Source organism: Dysidea avara, chromosome 5 (genome assembly GCF_963678975.1).
Source record: "Dysidea avara chromosome 5, odDysAvar1.4, whole genome shotgun sequence".
NCBI classification, from domain to species: domain Eukaryota; kingdom Metazoa; phylum Porifera; class Demospongiae; order Dictyoceratida; family Dysideidae; genus Dysidea; species Dysidea avara.
Window position 1 is genome coordinate 504730 of NC_089276.1, and position 20121 is coordinate 524850.

Here is a 20121-nt window from a genome sequence, read left to right on the forward strand (position 1 = left end):
AGAGTAGCTCATACATTCCAGTGGAGTTATCTCATAGAGTTCATTGTGTTCCTGACCTCATAGCATCAGCTACCCAGTTCACCAACCATGCTCGGAGAAGGTGAGACTTGACATACCCCTCAGGATCATGTGATCAGGGGGAAGTGTGAGCTCAACAGTGTTGTGTTGCCACTAAAATACTGTATAGCAGGGTTTTTTGAGGGGAATTTTAAAGAATTTTGCAGATTGGCAGCTATCCACAAAATTTTCCTCTCGAAATTTGCAATTTGATCAAAATGGTGTTGTTTAAATATAATAAGTGAAAATCCCCCCTCCACCCCCTCAAAATTTTGGATGGTGGTGATACGTGAAATATTTCCCCTTGAAAAAAAAAACCACTATAGGGTAGTCTCCAGCAGAAATTTTTTTGCTAATGATTTACTATTAAAAATGTTTCTTCTTCCCAACACAGCTTAGCATCACAAGTGGTTAGCTGCCTGGATAGGGTACATCAGTTGAAGAAGAAATCAGCTAAGCCATCCAGTCTCTTCCTTGATTTGATATTGAAACAGGTGTGTCTGTCAGTCATGTGACTGTCATGTGATCCCCTCCCCACAGACCGGATATCACAAGAAGACTACACACTATGACTTCAGTCAGTTTGTGTCTCAGGTGAGCTCCTGTTGTGCAATAGTTGGCAATGGGGTAAGTGTTTAATTGTTTTGATAATATGGTGATGTTGCATGATTATGTCCCATATTATGGGACACACCCAACCTGTCTACTTACAATGTCTAGATTGGAAGATGTCTCAAGTCACCAGCTGGTTGGGATTTTTGCACATTTAACAGTTTCACTATCAACGCTGCTACCCTATAGCGGGATTTTACTGCACCTATAATTTATCACGAATCTTAAAACCGCGACACAAATTTCCGCGAACGCAGCTATCCGTGAAAATTAAATCCGCTGATGTTTTATTTGTTGATTACTAGAAATGCATTGAAAGAGTGTTGTTAAGCAAGCAGTTATATACATGGCTACCACGTTTATAAAGACATTTTGAACTACTGTCATTGGCAAGGAACTTGCTTGCATTATATAAAAGTGGGGATGTGTTCCGCTGCGTGACGACCCAACAGTAGTGGGACACATACTGTGCGCCCTCTCAAGGATATGCAGTTTGTTTTCGTTTCATGGTGGCACAATAATACGTATCGAGTTAAGGGAAAGAAGACACAAAAAGTTGAAAACACATGAGATAAATTAAATGCAAATTTAAATACTGCGGCTAGCCATTGTTCGTGAAAATAAAGTCTTCGTGGTAAAAACCTGCTATACGGTATATGAGTTCTTGTAGAGTAGTAATTAAGGTGTTACCATGGGTTACTGACATGATGGAAGCAGCTGCTAGAGAAGGCAAATTATTGATACCAAGTATTCTAATGTGTGAATTAGTGTATCCATGTGTGTCCCAGAACCCTCACAAACCTTCTTTCAGCTACCCCAACACAATACATGGCCTTCTTAGCTAAGAAGCAAGTACTACATTATACTTAGAAAATTTACGCATAATTTCCTTTGATGTCTAGAGGCTTAATGAGGGTACTAAATCCAGTAGAAACCTGTGGCAGGGTTACTAACTAGTTAGTAACCTGTGGTCTAGCTTGTGGTTGTTTACTACATTGATCAAACGAAGCCAAATGCATGATAGCCTTACTGTTAGCTTACTTTGTGGACAAGGCACACATCATTTGGGCCAATGCACTAGTGCCACAAGTTGTAGCGCTGACACTATCAACTCGAAGAGTGGATCTTGATGCCAACAGCCACAGTTTGCTACTTTCTTTCACTCTTTCTGTACTCGCTTCGCTCAAAGAAAGTTTCTAAACTACTTAGAACGAGCTGACACTATTAATCAACTCAAAGGGTATCTCTCTATGCTAGCAGCCATTTTGCCACTTGTTATAGCTTACTTTCTGGACTAGACAAGTGTCATTGGCACTTTTTCAGGCATAGTATAGCTACTATGGTGTGGTGCTGACACCTGGAAGGGTAAATCTTGATGCTAGTACCCACAGTGCCACTTTCTCTCTATCTTTCTTTGCCTGCTTCACTCAGAGAAATTTTCTAAACTACTTAGAATTTCTACGCTATTTAGTGCCCCTCTGATGATGTGGGTTCGGCTATCCACTATTAATTACCTCGGCCTGCAGCCTTGGTAATTAATTTATGGGTAACGCTCACCCACATTGTCGCGTAGAAACCTTGTCGGCTTGTTCTAACTATAACTTGACTAATATACAAGTTTGTATGGACACATCAATCACGTTCAATCATGTTTCAGTTTGGAAGGGAAATATCAGGCTATGATCACTCTTACTAAATTATTTGTATAATTCCCATAAATATCTCGACCATATTATGGTTGTGATGTCTGTGGATAAGGCCCGCTTAATCTTGTGATCTCTGTCTTGTATCATGTGATCCTTGGTTCATGTGATCCCTACAGGATTTTGATGATGCAGTTCTCCTCAACATAATTAGGGACACTCAAGTGAGTGGGCGGTATTGTTACTATGGTAACAAGTGATATTACATCACATGACATCAGGTGATCCACACAAAGGACTACAGCAAATGGAACCTGGATCTGGTGATCTCGTTGTTACAGGTTAGTGGGTGTGATAATGATATAAGAATCACATGATCCCTTAGTCACCAGCTCTTCAATTCTCAAGATTGGATGATACGTATGGAATAAAGTAAGCATGTCAGGAAATAATTAGTTTCAGTATACCCATACTACCAATTATATACAGAGTTTCACTAATTATCCTACAGTAGGCTCTTGTCCTTGTTTATCTGTACCCTCGTCAGGGGTGGATCCAAGATTTTGCTAAGGGAGGTGGGGCTTACAGATAGAAGTCACTCAACAGTGTGCAAAGCACACTCCACAAAATGCGAAGCATGAGCTTTCTAGGGGGGTCTGGGGGCAAGCCTCAGGAAATTTTGAAAATTGAGATACAGATTAATTATATTATACAAGTCATAAACTTTTGAATTATGTCTAAAGTGCCTAGCTATGTTCAATGAGCAACACTATTAAATAATTCTGATAGGGGGGCTGGATCCATCCCTGCTCGTTTATCTAGTTCTCACCTTAAACCAATGTTTCTCACAACTCATAGGATAGCAAGGGTGACAAATTGCTTCCGTCTGAGTGCTGTAGGATGCAAAATCGGATGTATGGTTTTCATCACATGATCAATAATAAATTCCCTCAATTGGTTTCAGCTTGAGTTTTTAAATAAAGAAATTGGTGGTACTGCTCCCACATCAAGGCCATGGTACATTACAATGTACCATAGCCAGCCATGGTTTATAAGATATGTATCCTGAAATTTGCCTTTGAAGTTAGGTGGCTTCATAGTACATACATTGGCCAAAGATGGCTATGTCATTTCTCATAAGTATAGTGTTCTAATTCATCAACGATACCATTACAGTAGTATCAAACAGTATGGTAGTACTGTTTAAGTAGGAATCGCCCAAAAGTGACGCGTGCCACCAATATTGCTGCCTTTAAAATTCATCCTAGAGAAATATTACACAACAAAAATCACCTTTGTGGAATAATATTAGTCCATTTAAGTGTAGGTTAGAGACCTAGTATGTGGATCTTCGTGGATTTTAACAACCGAGTGAAGTGAGGTTTTTAAAATCCACAAAGATCCGAGGGCGTGGTCTCTAACCGACTTAGAAAATGTATGTGTTTTATATGGGCATATAGATGGAGTCATTGTGGGATTGAGTTATATATGTCATACTGAAATTGTCGCACAATGTTAAAATAATCACGGAAGACTGAACATGCTTTTGTCGAAGTGTTGAAAAAAATCGAAGCTCGCACCGCTCCTTTCACAAGTTAGACCTTTTTTTAGACTTGGATTTGGCACAGCTGGGAAATGGCAACAATCAATAATGTCGAGCCGGGTTAGCGGTAGCCAGTGCCTATGGTGTCACAGCAGTATAAAAAAAAAGAACACGTGTGTTGAAGAAGCAGCTTGTGTGGATTTATACGATGGGAACGAGTTGTCACAAGTTGTGCCTTCACTTCAGTGGTGCCACAGTAGTACGAAGAACAGGTACAGTTTCTAATATGAACCACACCCACTTTACACGTAGCGCAAAATAACATTCTACAAGGAAGCTTACCCAGTTAGGTGTTGGTAAAGTCCATCCATACAAGTGTAGTTTAATAGAAGATGAAAACGGCCTTAAAACACTCTAGAAACAGATGGGTGCTAAACAGAATTTTCCATGATATTTTTGGACTTTTCCGTTCATCGTAACAAACATACATACAACGTTAGATTGTACCTCCCATAATCGAATTCTTTTAGGTATGCCTATAAAATAAATAGAGTGGTTAACCATTGGCCTGAGTGACTGGTTGCCCACTGCAGGCTATGTGATTATGCTTGGAGGGAGCATTACAAATCAATGATCAAAAGTGAGATTTGTGATGCTTGAGGTCTTTTCTGCTAGCAGGTTACTAACCATTTTAAGAACCTGCTAGCAGGTCTCTTAGTGGATTTTAAAGACCTCATTATCCTCCAAAGATCAAAGCATATTAATTATGCATACCATTTTCTAGCATGAAATACAGCATTGAAAACAAGAAAGCACTTACCGGGTAAAGATTTTTTTTAAATCACCAAAACTCAAAATTTAGTCTGCCTCACTGCCTGACTACTACATTCACAAGCCTAGAGGCCAAACAAAGCAGCGCATGGCCATTATTTTACTCCCCACAATAACAAACTGACCGGTGGGATATGCCTTTTGGGATTCCAATGAGTGTAGGCCCTCTGCGCCTTGCTTTTAAGGCTGCTTGTCTTCTTCTTCATCCGACGAAACAATACTGAGGCATTAATTTTCCGTATCAACATGTTCTTTCAGCTGCATAATATTATTTAGATGCCAGAAAATTATTTCAGAGCTGGATTTCAGAAGTGCTTCAGTCCTGGCACTACTATAGTCTCGTCCCCAGCCTCCCACGCGCTCGATCACGCGAAGGTTGTCTGGTGACATTAGTCCAAGTTCTTGGCCCAGGAAGTGCGCGTTAATAAAGTATACATCTGAAAAACTAGCTTAGTAGTTGTCTAAAGGTCTTCTTCATCGTTGATTATTGTTCTAAGTCGAATGCTAAGAAGGTTTTCATACATAAGTTTTAATCGGCATTTATTAGTCGCTCCAGCGATTTTTGTAAAGTAGTACACCTTTACGCGGATGAAAAGTTTATTCATTTGAATGTAAGCATGAATGAGCACAAGAAACAAGTTTGCATCAATATTTCACCCATCAAATAATAAATATCAGGTGGACTAATAGCGATAGAGTATGGAGACCATACACACACACCTCTTAACAATCTAGCTATTTGCTTAACAGTAAACAAGAAGACCTCACCCCTTATTGGTCTAGCTAGCTGCACATTGGCTGACTCGAGATACTCTAATACAACAGTCATGTGTGATATTCTAATAGAACAGCCACAAGTTACACTGTAGCTAGCTGTGCTACAACAAAAAAATAAACAAACTAGTATTTTAAAAATTGTTAATTTAAAATTAAGGTAGGTATCTATACAATAAAAAGTAATGAAACAAGAGGTATTGCAGCATAGCTTGGTTGAAAAGTCCCTACTTTTGCACATTAGCTATAAAATTATTTTGTTCAATGCCAAAGTAGGGATTTCCCTATGCTGTGATACCATCATTCATCTCTTGTTTCACTACTTTTTATTGCATAGATCTCTACTTTATTTTTAAATTAACAATTTTTAAATTTATTTTCACCTATTGTATTCAATGCTTTATTTATAGCCAGTCACATATTGTGATACAGTGGGAATATTGTGATGTCAGTACACTTCATTACTGGTCACTGTTGTTACAGGTTTATCAAGAGATTGACCAACTTCTTCAAGCCGAGTAACTACATCTTTACCAGCATATCATATAACACACAAAACATGAAAACCTTCTCCACCATTGGCTGTAGTCTTGTCAACTTCCTAACCAAGACAACCGAGGTGTGTGGGTGTGTGTGTAGTGTAGTGTGGGTGTGTGTAGTGTGTGTGGGCACGCGGGGTAGATTTAGGATTTACAAAAGGTGGGGGAAGGGAGGCTAACTCAAGATACATGTGAAGGTGTGCATAGCATACCTCCCAGCACATGCTGGAACTATGGGGTCTGGGGGCATGCCCCACCAGGAAATTTTTGAAAAAACAGATGCTAAAATACAGCCATTTCCACATACAAATGCTTATAATTTATATACAATTAGGTATAGCTCTGCAGCATTTGTTAATGAAAAGGTTTGAGTAGCTAGGTACAGACAACCAACACCCTCTCACAATTGCACAACAACAGTAGAATAATAATGTAATTGAAACTGGAAAATTTTGAGATTTGAATGAGCATTTTCAGTGACATGTATACTTGAATTAAGTATTGCCATACATAATGACTCAATGGCAGATCCAGGATGGGGCATTTGGGGCAAATGCCCCCCCCCCAACCTTGTGGGGGAGCCATACTCCTTTTCATTAAAATAATAAACTTATGTCAGGCCAATATCAATTTATAGCTCATGAAAATATGCACATTTTACTAACATCTATTACAAATTCACCTCAAACCAAAGCAAACCAAAGTCAAACTAGCTGTGAAATTGTCATCCAGCACCTTCGTGCATACCAAGCACCTCTAAAATAATTATTGTGTTGCTATTGTTTAAGACATTCATAGCCTTTTAAATGGCTTTTAAGACTCTGCAAGGCCAAAATGGCAAAAATCAACCGTGAAACACTGCTAAGAGGTGATTATTTGCTGTTTCAAAAATGCAGGAGAATCTGGCTCTCCCCAACCACCTACAATTTACCCTATTTGTGCCCCTCCCCTTGCCAGCTCCTGGATCTGCCCCTGTGACTGTACAAGTAGATGAATCAGTTATTAATGAAGGCCTTTAATAGACCAATGCACTTCATTGTATGTAGTTATAGACACATCCTTAGGTGCAGACAGATATGGTAGCAGAACCAACTATTATGTATCTGCTGAATGTTCTATTAGAGTAGTTAGGTGGCTGCTCTGTTAGAGTATCTCGATCTCGTGCACTTCCAATGCTGATCCTAGTGATCTGGTTGGATAACCTTTATAATCCAGTGATAGCCTTGAAAAGATGGTTATGAAGTGGGTTTAATGAGTATTTGTACTAATAAGTCATCGTTATAACTATGCAATGACAAAAGTTCATTCAGACTTTAGCATGTTGATCAAATTAAGTCTAAAAAGTGTGTGTGTGTGTGTGTAGTGTGCCTGCTCGCGCACATGTTGCCAGACCCCCTGTGGCAGATACGGCATCCCATCACTTGTAGGTGATGTGGCTAACCCTGGCTCTGCCGTGTGGTGACCAGACAGAGCTAGGGAACTCCCCCATGTTGGGCTCACAAGCCAGCAAGAGAGCTTTACATTATGCATATACCATGCTTTGCACAAGGTTGACCAAGTCTCTGACTCAGGTCCCTGCAATTGTTTATGGCCTATTCACCCTCCTGGGGGTCCTCTTACTTTACATAAATTTCAGTAGCGTGTAAATAGGTTATTCAGCGTCTCCTGAGTGTGTACCTTCCATGAAGGGTTGAGGTGGAGATGATGATCACAATGGTCTCCAAACAAGCAAAAGTTTGTGTTTGTGCACGTGCACGTACATGTGCGTTGTGTGGTGTGTTTATTTTGTGGTGGACAGTATATGCAGTGTACACACACACAACACACAAACATACACAACACACACACACACACACACACACACACACACACACACACATACACAACACACACAACACACACTACACACACACACACACAAACATACACAACACACACACACATACACTACACACACACACACACACACACTACACACACACTACACACACACATACACACACACACACACATACTACACACACATATACACACATACACTACACACACATACACTACACACACATACACTACACACACATACACTACACACACATACACTACACACACATACACTACACAACACACCTTATCCTCTAATACAATTACTCCCCTATATAGGGCACACAGCGGTTCCTCATAGACCTCATAGCAGATATAGTATCCCAGCTAAGTCAGGTTAGTAATGTATTGTGGGGTTGAGTTATTCTACACTCACAACAGGTGACGGCACACAAGAAGACAGCAGATGTGTTCACTCCACAGTGTATACAGAACACTTTGTGTCGTGATTACTTCCTGTTTATTGGTTATGTTAGTTACCAGAAGCCGGCAGTGTTGTTAGCATGTAATGCATATGCTCCGTAAGTATGTGTCTGTGTGTGTGTTAGGTAATGCTTTATAAGTGTCCGTGTGGTGTGTGTATGTGTGTGTTGTGCTGGGAGACATAGCCAGGGGTGGATAACCATGGAGATAATAAGAGGGAATATGTTGCCTTAGTTACAATGGAACCTCTCTTTACCACTCCTAATTAAGAACATGTAAACAAACTTGTACATTTTGGGATAATAGTAGTGGCTTTGGTACAGAGAGGTGTTAAATGGCATGACTTCCCTATAGTCTGTTCGCGTTCACCTCACCTGAGCCCTCGTTCCTTGTTAATAACTCTTGTCAGCTGCCCAAACATTTAGTAGCACATTGGAAGTTAATCCTAGCAGGAACAAGTGAGTTATGAGGATTTTAAAATATCCCATACATTTAGTATGGACAACGATTCAGAACGCAAACATGTTTACAACATGAAAACATGCTTGTTCCAGTACAAAACCATTGGGAGTGAACACATGTTCACCTCTGTGATATTACTATAGTATGTTCATGTTGAGCTGAATCCTGAAAAACAGCTAAAAATTAAAAGTGGATTTTTTCTCAACAGAGTTAACATTTCACCAACCAGATGATTATTGGTAACAACAAAGGTGTCAACAACAGACACGTATGGTTTGGCTCCATTACAAGTTCGGGAAAGGGCTGTAATGGACACTGTACTTATATGGCTTCCCCATAGAAATGTACTGTGAAAATTTTGATTGGCTGTAAATATTATGTCAGACATTTGAACAAAAAGATTTGAAATATTTTTAGCAGGTTAAGCAGTACTACAAATGAGCCAAATTTCAAGATCGTGTGTAATTGCATCCATGAGTTATTAAATGTTTTTGAGGATTCAGCTCAACGTGAACATACTATATACTTGGCAGGGCTCAGGTGAATGCTTACTGACTATAGTAGAGAGTAAAAGGTGTTTTTACAAAACAAAGGTCAAAGTCAATTTAGGAAGATGAGTGAAGGGCATAATTCTCCCCTTATGAAGAATCCTATATAATTCAGCTTGGCTACTTATGTGATCTTGTGTTATTGTTTTTATACCAGTCTCCTGGCGATATGTGACATACCCAATCGTAATGACTTGATAAAGTTGATTATTTCATCGTTGGATTATGGACATGATGTGTATAGTAGGGTCATACTAAACAAGGTGTTGACGGCTAGTGATCAGGTGATCCCCTGATGATGTCATCACTAGGTCATGTGAACTGTTATAGGCAATGAGACTATATGCTACTAAACACCTCGGAGTGTTACTACGTGCTAAGATGCAGTTCTTTAACAATTGGGGTATACAAATGTTGGTTACCCAGGTAATGTGTAATGTCATCATGTTGTGTATCATGTGATCTCACCAGCTGTATGATGTTGATGAGGAGGTTGCCATGAAAGCGGTGGACATCCTTGATGAAGCTTGTGAAGAAGAGGTGTGTGGTTGTGATCATGTGTGGGTGTGGTCATCAGGGTATTCCCCTTGTAGTCATGTCTAATAGCATTGATCATCCATCGACCAGCATTGTTACATCTTGCTGAGAAGGGTGTGTCTCTATTAACAAGGTGAGTATGATGTCATGTGACATCACATGACATGATCATACCATCAGGTTCATCTCAACCTCCCGAGGGTTCACCCTGATGAAGGAGCTAGGTTATCTTGATAGTGAGCTACTAAGATGGTTCACTAATTACAATGAGGTCTATGTCCAGTTGGTGGAGCGACGACTAGCTGAGGCCTTCACCTCTTATAAATGTGCACAGGAGGGTAGCTATGTTAGGAGATCTGCTATCAAGTGAGTATTATGTGGGTGCTTATTATTGGTGGAGGCTTAGCTCATTAATGATGGGTGCATAGATTTTGCCATACATTTCCTATAGGGAAGCCATAGAAGTGTATAATCGATTACTGTTGCCATTTAATCATCTGGTTGGCTGAAATGGTAATTTTCTTGAGAAAAAAAGATGCCATTCTTTTTAAACTGTTTTCTCAAGGCTTAACTTGTATACTATCTATCAGGGGCGTAGCCAGGATTTTTTTGAAGGGGGTTCGGTATTTTAAAGTGGAATGTCTTAAGGGGAAGGCCTGGGTGCTTCCCCTAGACCATGTTTGAACGAAAATGCATACACAAAATGTGCCCTTAGGTAGTAACATTAAAAGGTGTTTGTGCATCTAACTAGCTAAAACCTACACACTGCTGTTTATGCAGCTTATAGAAACTATAAACCTATTGTAAAACTAACTAATCTTCACTTCCAGACAGCATACTGACAGCCAACTTCAATTTCCTAGCACACGGAAACCCTCTGACGCCACACTCGAGTCCCTTAGTTGGCAATACTTCTTCCAGCTATACATTATTCTCGGCCGGTCCTCCTGTTGATGGTCAATAACTTCAGATTTGGCTTGTACTCCAATATGTTCGAGACATCACGTGCCCACATGTAACAAATAAACAAACCATTCATCAAGTAAATATACATCAACAATTCACAGTTTGTGCTAACCTGACACATGTATAACACGACCACTTAAGTTTAGTAGCTGCTGCCTTGTAATATGTCTCAACTGACCATTGAATAGTCCTCCGCCATTTCACTCGCACCATTTCAACCATGCATCACGTGCGCAATCGATCACGTGATACATTAGATATGCTTTGCAATCAATCAGCATTAATGTGATGTGACCCTCAAGAGTAGCACAGAGGAGCGACAATGGGCAAGTAGCTACCGGAGAGCTCCAGGGTCGTAAGATTTGGTGTGATTTTTAATTTTAAAAAATTCTGCCTCTGAAAGGGGGGGTTCATCCGAACCATCCGAACCCCCCTGCCTACGCCCTTGACTATAATAGCAGGTGCTTATTATGAGTACTGTGGTGGATGTTAATTATTATAACTGGTTGATGCTTATTAACAGTACTGGGTACATAAAATAACCCCATGTAGATACATATTACTAGCACATAATTCCTTGTAGGAGTTGTCGTAAGGCTGAAGTGTTTGTGCCAATCCACTTCTATGGTCAATTGATACAGCAACGATCTGGTTGTGAACTACTGAAGAAAAAGGTATACTATGTCAATGCTGGGAGATAGTGTCACTCTTTTTGTACAGGATCATGTCAAGATATTTGCTGACATCATACGACGTCGTGTGACATCATCAACCAATGTGCTCAACACTAAAGCTATCCTCTGGGCCCTGGTTGGTTATTATTGTATTATTTTTTCCATGATGATGTTGCTATGGTAACTAGGGTCATATTGGTTCATCAGGTCTTGGACTTGACCTGTTAATTGCAGCTGACATTATTAGTGAAATTGTAGTCATGGCAACTAGTAACCCTGTGTTCTCCATCAGAGGGTGAGTATCACATGATCTCATGTTGGATCACTTGATCTGGCATTGTATCACATGATGCATAGTTCTAGTGTAACAACAATTTTACAGCAGAAGTCATGTACACTTTGAAGTTCTAAAATGAAGCTATTTCATTAGTCAAAATCTTGTACACGTGACTTCTCTTTAGTATTGTTACAGTCGATTTCAAGTTGCTTGTGAATGCATTTGAGCAATTTGCACACATGATCATGTGAATGTTTATGTGCAGTGTTTAAACGTGCTGAATAACTACCTCAGTATGCCCCTGACATTGTCTAACAAACTATGTACCACTCTGCGTGGGCAGTTCAAAGGCACCGCCAGTGCCATAATTTGTATATTGCACTGCTGCAGACTGCAGTGAGTGCATTATAACTTATAACGCACTGGTTGTGGTTTTGTAGACTGCAACGAGTGCATTATACGTTATAATGCACCGACTGCAGTGCAATATACAGATATTGCACTGGCTGCAGTTTTGTGCAGCATAGCACAAGTGCCGGTGGCCAAGACCACTATGACACCTCACCTAATAGGTGGAAAGACACTTCACAGATCATTCGAATTCTTTTATAGCCTGACATGTAAAGGTCGATTGTGGGCCATAACGTCACCAATACGTATAATGTTTACCAAGCAGCCAAGGGCGATCGAAAAAGCCAACACGGTGGCCACAACTCTGGTCTACATATATATAAACGTACTTATACACCTTACTAGTCTGGTGCCATCCTAGCTCAGATTAAACTGTAGTCCACTTCGACAATGACTCAATACTGAAACTAATATATTCTAAATAATACTCACCTTTACGTTCGATTGTGGTAACCAATTTTGTCATGCCACCAGATTCGAGTTTAGCCAGTGTGAATAGTAAGAATTAGACTAATATCGTTTAGTAGTTAGGTTTTGTTTACTTAAACCGTCTATTTAGCTGCTTTTTTTTTGCTCGAGAGAATCACTATGGCAATTAATCTGGCGCTTAGTCTATATGGCGATTGAGTGATCACGCTGGCATGCTGAGCACTACATGATGAGAGTCGAACAGCGAATACAGGTTAGTGATATAACCCATAGCGTACTAGCTTTCAATATCTCAGGTGGCTGCAGAAGGAACGTCATTGCAACGTTCGGCTTGGTTACCCACAATCGATGTTAGAAACCTGGCCTTTATAAGTGTTACAGCTATCTTGCGAGACCCTCCCCACCTATTAGGTGAGTGGTACATAACAGTTATACAACGTGCACTCGTGCTCTGCCTGTATAAACACACTTGCCTTCGGGCCTGACGTCCCTCAGGCTCGTGCGTTTATATCAGGCAGAGCACTCGTGGCCGTTGTATAACTATATAAAGGTGGCTGGCGAGCAAATTAGTTACGTTATTCCCTTGATTGTAAAGAAATAGCTCACGTGTTTGAACAATCATGTGTGCGAATTGTTCATTTGCATTTGCAAGCAATCTGAAATTGACTGTAGAAGAGCTATTGGAACCTGTGTACATGTTGTATACATCTTGTGTTGATCATTTGCACACAGGACATGTTTCTACACATTGTGTCTCATTGCCAAGACAACCAAGGGTGTGCAGCAATTGAAACAGTTGGGTTGGGTCAGTGTGTGTCACTCACATGAGCACAAGTGGCCAGTGGTCACTAATAAGAACATCAAGATGACCACACCTCCGCTGAAGAAAGAGAGGTCTATTGTACAACAGAAGTCACTACCAGAAGTGGTGTTGTCTGAGGAGTCCCCTGACATCATGGCAATGAAGAGAAGAGCCATGTTGAAAAAGTCAAGTAGCACAATGGCTAGTGCCATTCCTCAGAAGATTACAGAAGGGAAGGTGTTTGAAGATGTGTCTGATGTCATGGCTACATCACAACGAACAAAGGGGGAATTCCCACGATCACGAGCTAACAACATGTCACCACAGCAACGACCTATCAGTATGATATCATTGAGTAGCCTGGAGGGGTATGTTGCTATTCCACCTGTTGTCATGTGACTGCATAAAATTTTTAAGGATTGACACAGTTATCATAGACTGTTTAAAGCCCTAAGATGGCATGTTTCATGCAACTTACTGCCCATCAAACAGGGTATGAAGACAGTAGACAACATCTACAAATTTACATATCAACAAAGTATAGGAGTGTATACTGCACAACTTAACACAATGCATTACGCAACATCCCTTATACCATCTTACAAGTATTTCCATTTGGTAAAGTACATGTAATTAATTTTAATAGAAAATTGAATTTGCAATTGTCATTACAACAAAGAAATTAAAACTTTTAGATAAGTTGATGCTATGCTACTTTTAAAATCCAGGCACCTAGTTATACTCTACCTTGAATAATCAAATTATAGTGCAATAAAAAAGTATTAATTTAAAGCTGCAAGTAGGGTTCCAGAAGTGAAACAAGAGATGATGGTAGCTATGAGGGAAAAACTCTACTTGGCATTGTAGCAATCCCTAAATTGGCATGTAAAGATACCTATCAATTTAGGGATTTTTCCACATTGCTACAATGCCAAGTAGGGATTTTCCCTCATAGTTATCATCATCTCTTGTTTCACTACTTTTTATCTCTGGAACTGCTACGTAATATTTCTTTTTATAGTTTAATTTTTTTTGTTAGAACAACTATAAAATACACGTGTAGGGGGGGGGGGGGGGGCTACTAAACAGTAGTATTAGAAATAACACTATTAATTGTTTTGTTATATAGTATGTTCACGTTGAGCTGAATCCTGAAAAACGGCTAAAAATTAAAAGTGGATTTTTTCTCAACATAGTTAACATTTCAGCCAACCAGATGATTATTGGTAACAGCAAAGGTGTCAACAACAGACATGTACGGTTTGGCTCCATTACAAGTTCGGGAAAGGGCTGTATTGGACACTGTACTTATATGGCTTCCCCATAGGAAATGTATTGTGAAAATTTTGATTGGTCGTAAATATTATGTCAAACATTTGAACAAAAAGATTTTGAAACATTTTTAGCGGGTCAAGCAGTACTACAAATGAGCCAAATTTCAAGATCGTGTGTAATTGCATCCATGAGTTATTAAATGTTTTTGAGGGTTCAGCTCAACGTGAACATACTATAGTACATGCAAAGATTAAAATTCACTGTATTTTGTAATTCACTAATTATTTCATAATTTATCAATTATGTTGCTATAAACCACAAGTTACGTACAGAAGTATCTTCTCAACTGTTTTTTAGTTTATCTATTTCTTACATAAATTCTCTAGACAATGCCTCAAGCTAGGCTGCTCTTATAAGACACACTCTTTTAACTTGGAAGGATGTGCACTTACATGGCTGCTAGATTGTTTTTCAGTGCCCATAGGGAAGCCCCCCATTTACATAATTTCAATGATGGACCACAGTATACATGGCCACTATGTTTATAAGAAAGATAACCTTCAACACAGTACGTAATCAACCTTCATTGAAGGTTTATTTTCTGTAGCTTAAAGCTTGTTTGCTCACATGGGTGTGTGGACAGATGCACAGTTTTTCAGGAAACCAGGCACATTGCTGGTTTTATCCCTAGGTGGTTTGTCAAAACAGTCACTAAAATTTCTATTCTATTGTAAACTGTGCTGTAGTCACTCCTTGATCACGTGATCCATGACATCACATGACCTCACTACACAGGGAGATGACATCACCACCTTCAGGGACAGACAAGCCCATGACAATAGGATCCTCTCATAAGACTAGTAGTACTGGTAGCTACCTGGGGTTGTGTGTGCCACTGGAATATGATACAATGTATAAGGTGAGTGTACTGAGGTGTAGTATAGTGTATGTTTGTTTTTGTGCAGTGTGTGTGTGTGTGTGTGTGTGTGTGTGTGTGTGTGTGTGTGTGTGTGTGTGTGTGTGTGTGTGTGTATGTGTGTTGTGGTGAGTAACCTTGTGTATATACTATGCATGAAATTTTCACAAACTCCACAAGTGATGATATCTTCATGAAAATACAATCATCAATAGGTTTCACATTTATCACTTCTGATAGTGACAGCAACAAAATGCCTTGTTCTGAATTTCATGAACAAAGAAATGTGAGAATTCACTACCTCAAAATTTTCGTAGTGTAGTGTGGTATGAAGCTTATCAAACTCTCCTAATTAAGGACACAATACAAAACACCTCCATATAAGGACAAAGATTTTGGTCTGGTTAATACATTTTTTATCTCTGAAAGAGGAAATCATATATATATATATTGTAGTAAAAGTAGATGGGGCTTCAAGGTGTGTGTTACAGAGAGGTAGGTGTCCACTGTATTTTATAATATGGTAATTGTTATTCTTTACTAGTTTAAGATGGAGTCATTCAAGGGATCCTGGCCAGCCTCATTTCCTGCCAATCTGGATCAACCAGGTGTTGTTGGCCTCTCGCATGATCCATCCCAGTGTCTACAATGCTCATACAAGCCATTGTCACAACAGCGGCATTACAGTGTTGACTTCAAGGATCATGTGACCTTTGTACCTACTAATGCTCAGCAAGAGAACAAGATGCGGCCAAGAACTGGGACAAATGACAGTGCAATAAGTAGTGATAGTAGCCACACCCCTAACCAGACTGCAGCAATGTATCATGTGACCAGCCACACCCCCAACAGGAATGACAGTGGATTGGATGAAGAAGCTGAACAGCCAAAAAGGAGAGGCAGTTTAGCAGGCAGTTTAGGAGGCGTGGCTGCTATTAGTGAACTATACGACAGTACGGACTTCACATCCAGTGGTGGCTCACATACCACAATTGATTCTCATGTTAGTCACTTAGTACGTAGTATTCATGAGGAAAGAGAGGCTGTGCGTAAAGATGTGTTGAGCCTTGTGACCAAATTAAGTAGTGAGGTAGCTGCGAGAGCTAACACTCAGGGACTCAACTTGTAAGTCTCTTAGCATTTTGGAAGTAGCTGTTTGTGTGTATAGGATTGACCTGTTAAGGCTGTAAATTACATGGGGTGCCCATTATGTGAAGGCATTTTCACATGTAGATTATTTGAACAGTACCCGGAAACAGCCCAAGATGTCTGCCTCTACTCTCAAGTCAGTGACCTACTTACTGTCTACCAATATAGCATGGCAAGACGTCGAGTGGTACAGTCAAAGTTCCAAGACATGACATTTGACTCTGTAAGTGACCAAGCTGTATGTACCAACAGCTATAAGCCCCTTAGTATAGCGGCGTAGCCCCCAAAATTGGCAATATTGTGCACTTTTTCATAAAGCCATGAAACTTTCCACACTAATAGTAGTCCTCAATACATGTATTTTTAGATATAGTGCCATCGCTGATTTGACCTTTGATGATCTTTACGGCCATTTTTGTACAGAAAATTGATCATTTTTGTCTTTAACTCCCTGAGGCAGTAATTAATTTGTTAAAAACATGGTACCAAACAAACAATCTTGCTGAAAGAAACGATTTGGTTTTTATTTGAAGTCAATAGGTGATTTCATTACAAAGTTATGATCATTTTTATTAGCTGCAAAATTCGATATTATTTACCTGCCCTCCAGGTGTGAATTACCTGTGGGTAGATAATTATGCATAAATTTATCAAATTTTGCAGCTAATAAAAATGATCATAACTTTGTAATGAAATCACCTATTGACTTCAAATAAAAACCAAATCGTTTCTTTCAGCAAGATCGTTTGTTTGGTACCATGTTTTTAACAAGTTAATTACTGCCTCAGGGAGTTAAAGACAAAAATGATCAATTTTCTGTACAAAAATGGCTGTAAAGGTCACCAAAGGTCAAATCAGCGATGGCACTATATCTAAAATTACATGTATTGAGGACTACTATTTATATGGAAAGTTTCATGGCTTTATGAAAAAGTGCACGATTTTTTGGTTGTGCCGCTATACTACCTGGGCACCATCTTGTGTTGTGTCTATAACTCTGAAGTTGTGTGTAATTACCCCCTTTGAATTCCAAACTTAGCAAAAATGTAAACATTATTTGTGACTGGATTTAGCAAAATCAACCATATGGGTGAAAAATCCAAAACTGAGATGATACCAGCACACTATCAGGTTAACAATTTCTATACAAACTCGCCTTCAACTTGTCGGGCCTGCTTTTGGTAGACTATTTTTTGGTGACCTGTATAACAACACCAGACATCTGTACAGGTCTGTGAACACCAGGGATGTGGTAGAGGATTCACAGACGAGCAGGTAGCTGAATTTGGCTGTTTTGTGAAATTTCAGTCTCTGTGACAGGCTGTTTTGTGGTCTGGTAACTTCATTTACCATTTTGTAGTCCATCTTGTGCCCACCCCGCCACCCAACACCCTTTGTCTTTTAAGGACGGACTCATAATACAGCAACACTGGTAAAAAAATGTATATAAAGTGGTGGGAAACCCTACAAGGATTACCTTGGCCACCAGATGCTCTTAAAGGTCATGAATTACTCTACATTGGTGAAAAATCCATACATGTAGCTTGCCAGGGCTGGTGAGTTACAATGCCAATGCACCCATACAGGTGATTTTCCAAAATTCTTTACCAATAACTAATATTTAGGTTGTCATGCATGCCATTTATAAACTTCCCTAAATTAATAATGCTAGAAAGATTTCATTACCACCATGTCGTTCACAATGAAAAATGATACCAAGCATTTGACAAGCCACTAGCATAGCCACGTAGAGAACAAGCTGTTCAACGATCATCTTCGATCACTTCACTCTTCATCACATCGTCATCTTATTGTACTATGAAATGTGTTGGTATATTCACATCCTAATGAATCTAATAGTACATGTGATACTTCAATGGCACACATGATGATTATGATCAACCCCCTGGTGTGAACTACAAACCATAACATCAAATACTTCATTTAATTACTGGGGGATCTCCTAAAAGCTACAAAACAGTTGTAATGAAATAACGAGCACCAGAAGTTGCTAAAATGTTCTATTAGAGTAGTGAGAGTTCTATTAGAATAGTTTAAATCCTGTTGTTTTTTTTATCATACAGTACAATAGTAATGTATAGTAGGGACCACAAAGAAGTAGGCATGGCCCACGAAATAACATCACCCAAAAACCAGCCTCAATTTCCCTGACGACAATGAGACAGTATTGGTTAGGTAAAACTAAGCCCAAACAAGCTTTCAGATCAACCCGAAACACTTTCAACAAGTTGTTACAGAATTTTTTTTTTTAATAATGTAATGAAATTTTCTACTGACTGACTAAGTAAGTAACTGACTGCACTGATGCCTTCAGACAAGCGTAACTCAATAACGGCTAAGTACTTGATTTATTTACTGTTCGACGTCGCTTTGGCCCAAGAGGTGCCTTTTGGCATACCACAGTACGTACAATGCATTCTTCATGGACTTACCAGTGTCCTCCTTTGTGTCCCATTCATCTTTGCTGACAGCGAAAAGTGTCAATTTGTGTAAAACAATAAGAAGTGTTATATCCCTACTGTGCTCTAGATACCATAATAAAAAGGCACAGTAGGGATATAACACTTCTTTTTATCAATGTGCTATAGTCCCTACACTAGTTGAAAATTCCAATTTTTTTTGTGTACTTGTAATAATGGAGTCCATGAACACCATATATTATGTACATTTTATATGGTGATTTTCTACACCATATTAGAGTTATTACCTATACACCAGGTGATCCCCCAGGGATTCAGATAACATGTACATAAGTAACTATCACCATACACTACTACAGATATTCCCTGATGATCATCAAGATGATTGGAGCGGTGGTAACAAGACTGCTCATCAGAGCCCACTAGTACATTGTGACAGTTTCACTGGAAGTGTTCCTAGTAGTGTAGTGAAGCAGCAGCAGCAGCGTCGGCGTAGCAGTACTGGGGACCTCGAACAACTTCAAGATGATATCAAGAAGTCAGTAAAACTACAATTGGGACAAACAGATGAACAAACAGACATTAGCATTAGTAACAGAATGTTGTTGCCAGTTAAGATAGAAGCTATAGGGACACCTAGTTCTGTTGACTCAGCAGAACTAAACCCTATTACTGTAGTAACACAACTGCAGAACGGACAGGCCAAAGAAGAAGACATTATTCGTATTCATCATCAATCAGCTGAGAATGGGAGTGGAGACATTGCATCATCTAATGCCTGAAATAATTAGGAGCAGTTTTACACTAATATCATCATCTCTTCACCAGCAGCAGTATTTTGTATTCCTTGTGATATTTTCTATACAAACAATTGATATAATTTTGTTACTGTGGTTTGATACATTTCATTTGACAACAAAATAATTTGAAA

The 20121-nt window shown here is 39.4% G+C and overlaps 1 protein-coding gene across 3 annotated transcripts in view; it reads left to right on the top strand.

Annotated features, from left to right (window-relative positions):
* Positions 1-20121, top strand: part of LOC136255571 (rapamycin-insensitive companion of mTOR-like) — a 28380-nt gene extending 8259 nt beyond the window's left edge. For 2 of the 3 annotated variants that reach the window (XM_066048361.1, XM_066048362.1), the window contains 22 exons: positions 3-100; positions 452-551; positions 598-651; positions 2492-2536; positions 2594-2653; positions 2698-2744; positions 5944-6079; positions 8160-8216; positions 8262-8401; positions 9471-9597; positions 9644-9739; positions 9785-9853; positions 9907-9983; positions 10031-10216; positions 11400-11490; positions 11537-11626; positions 11679-11785; positions 13340-13777; positions 15480-15603; positions 16145-16725; positions 16834-16972; positions 19550-20121. In XM_066048361.1, the coding sequence (XP_065904433.1) occupies positions 3-100; positions 452-551; positions 598-651; positions 2492-2536; positions 2594-2653; positions 2698-2744; positions 5944-6079; positions 8160-8216; positions 8262-8401; positions 9471-9597; positions 9644-9739; positions 9785-9853; positions 9907-9983; positions 10031-10216; positions 11400-11490; positions 11537-11626; positions 11679-11785; positions 13340-13777; positions 15480-15603; positions 16145-16725; positions 16834-16972; positions 19550-19972 (3285 nt within the window). In that variant the 3' untranslated portion in view covers positions 19973-20121. Of the gene's footprint in view, positions 1-2; positions 101-451; positions 552-597; positions 652-2491; positions 2537-2593; positions 2654-2697; positions 2745-5943; positions 6080-8159; positions 8217-8261; positions 8402-9470; positions 9598-9643; positions 9740-9784; positions 9854-9906; positions 9984-10030; positions 10217-11399; positions 11491-11536; positions 11627-11678; positions 11786-13339; positions 13778-15479; positions 15604-16056; positions 16096-16144; positions 16726-16833; positions 16973-19549 lie in introns of those variants that run through there. The other variant, XM_066048363.1, reaches the window with a different exon arrangement.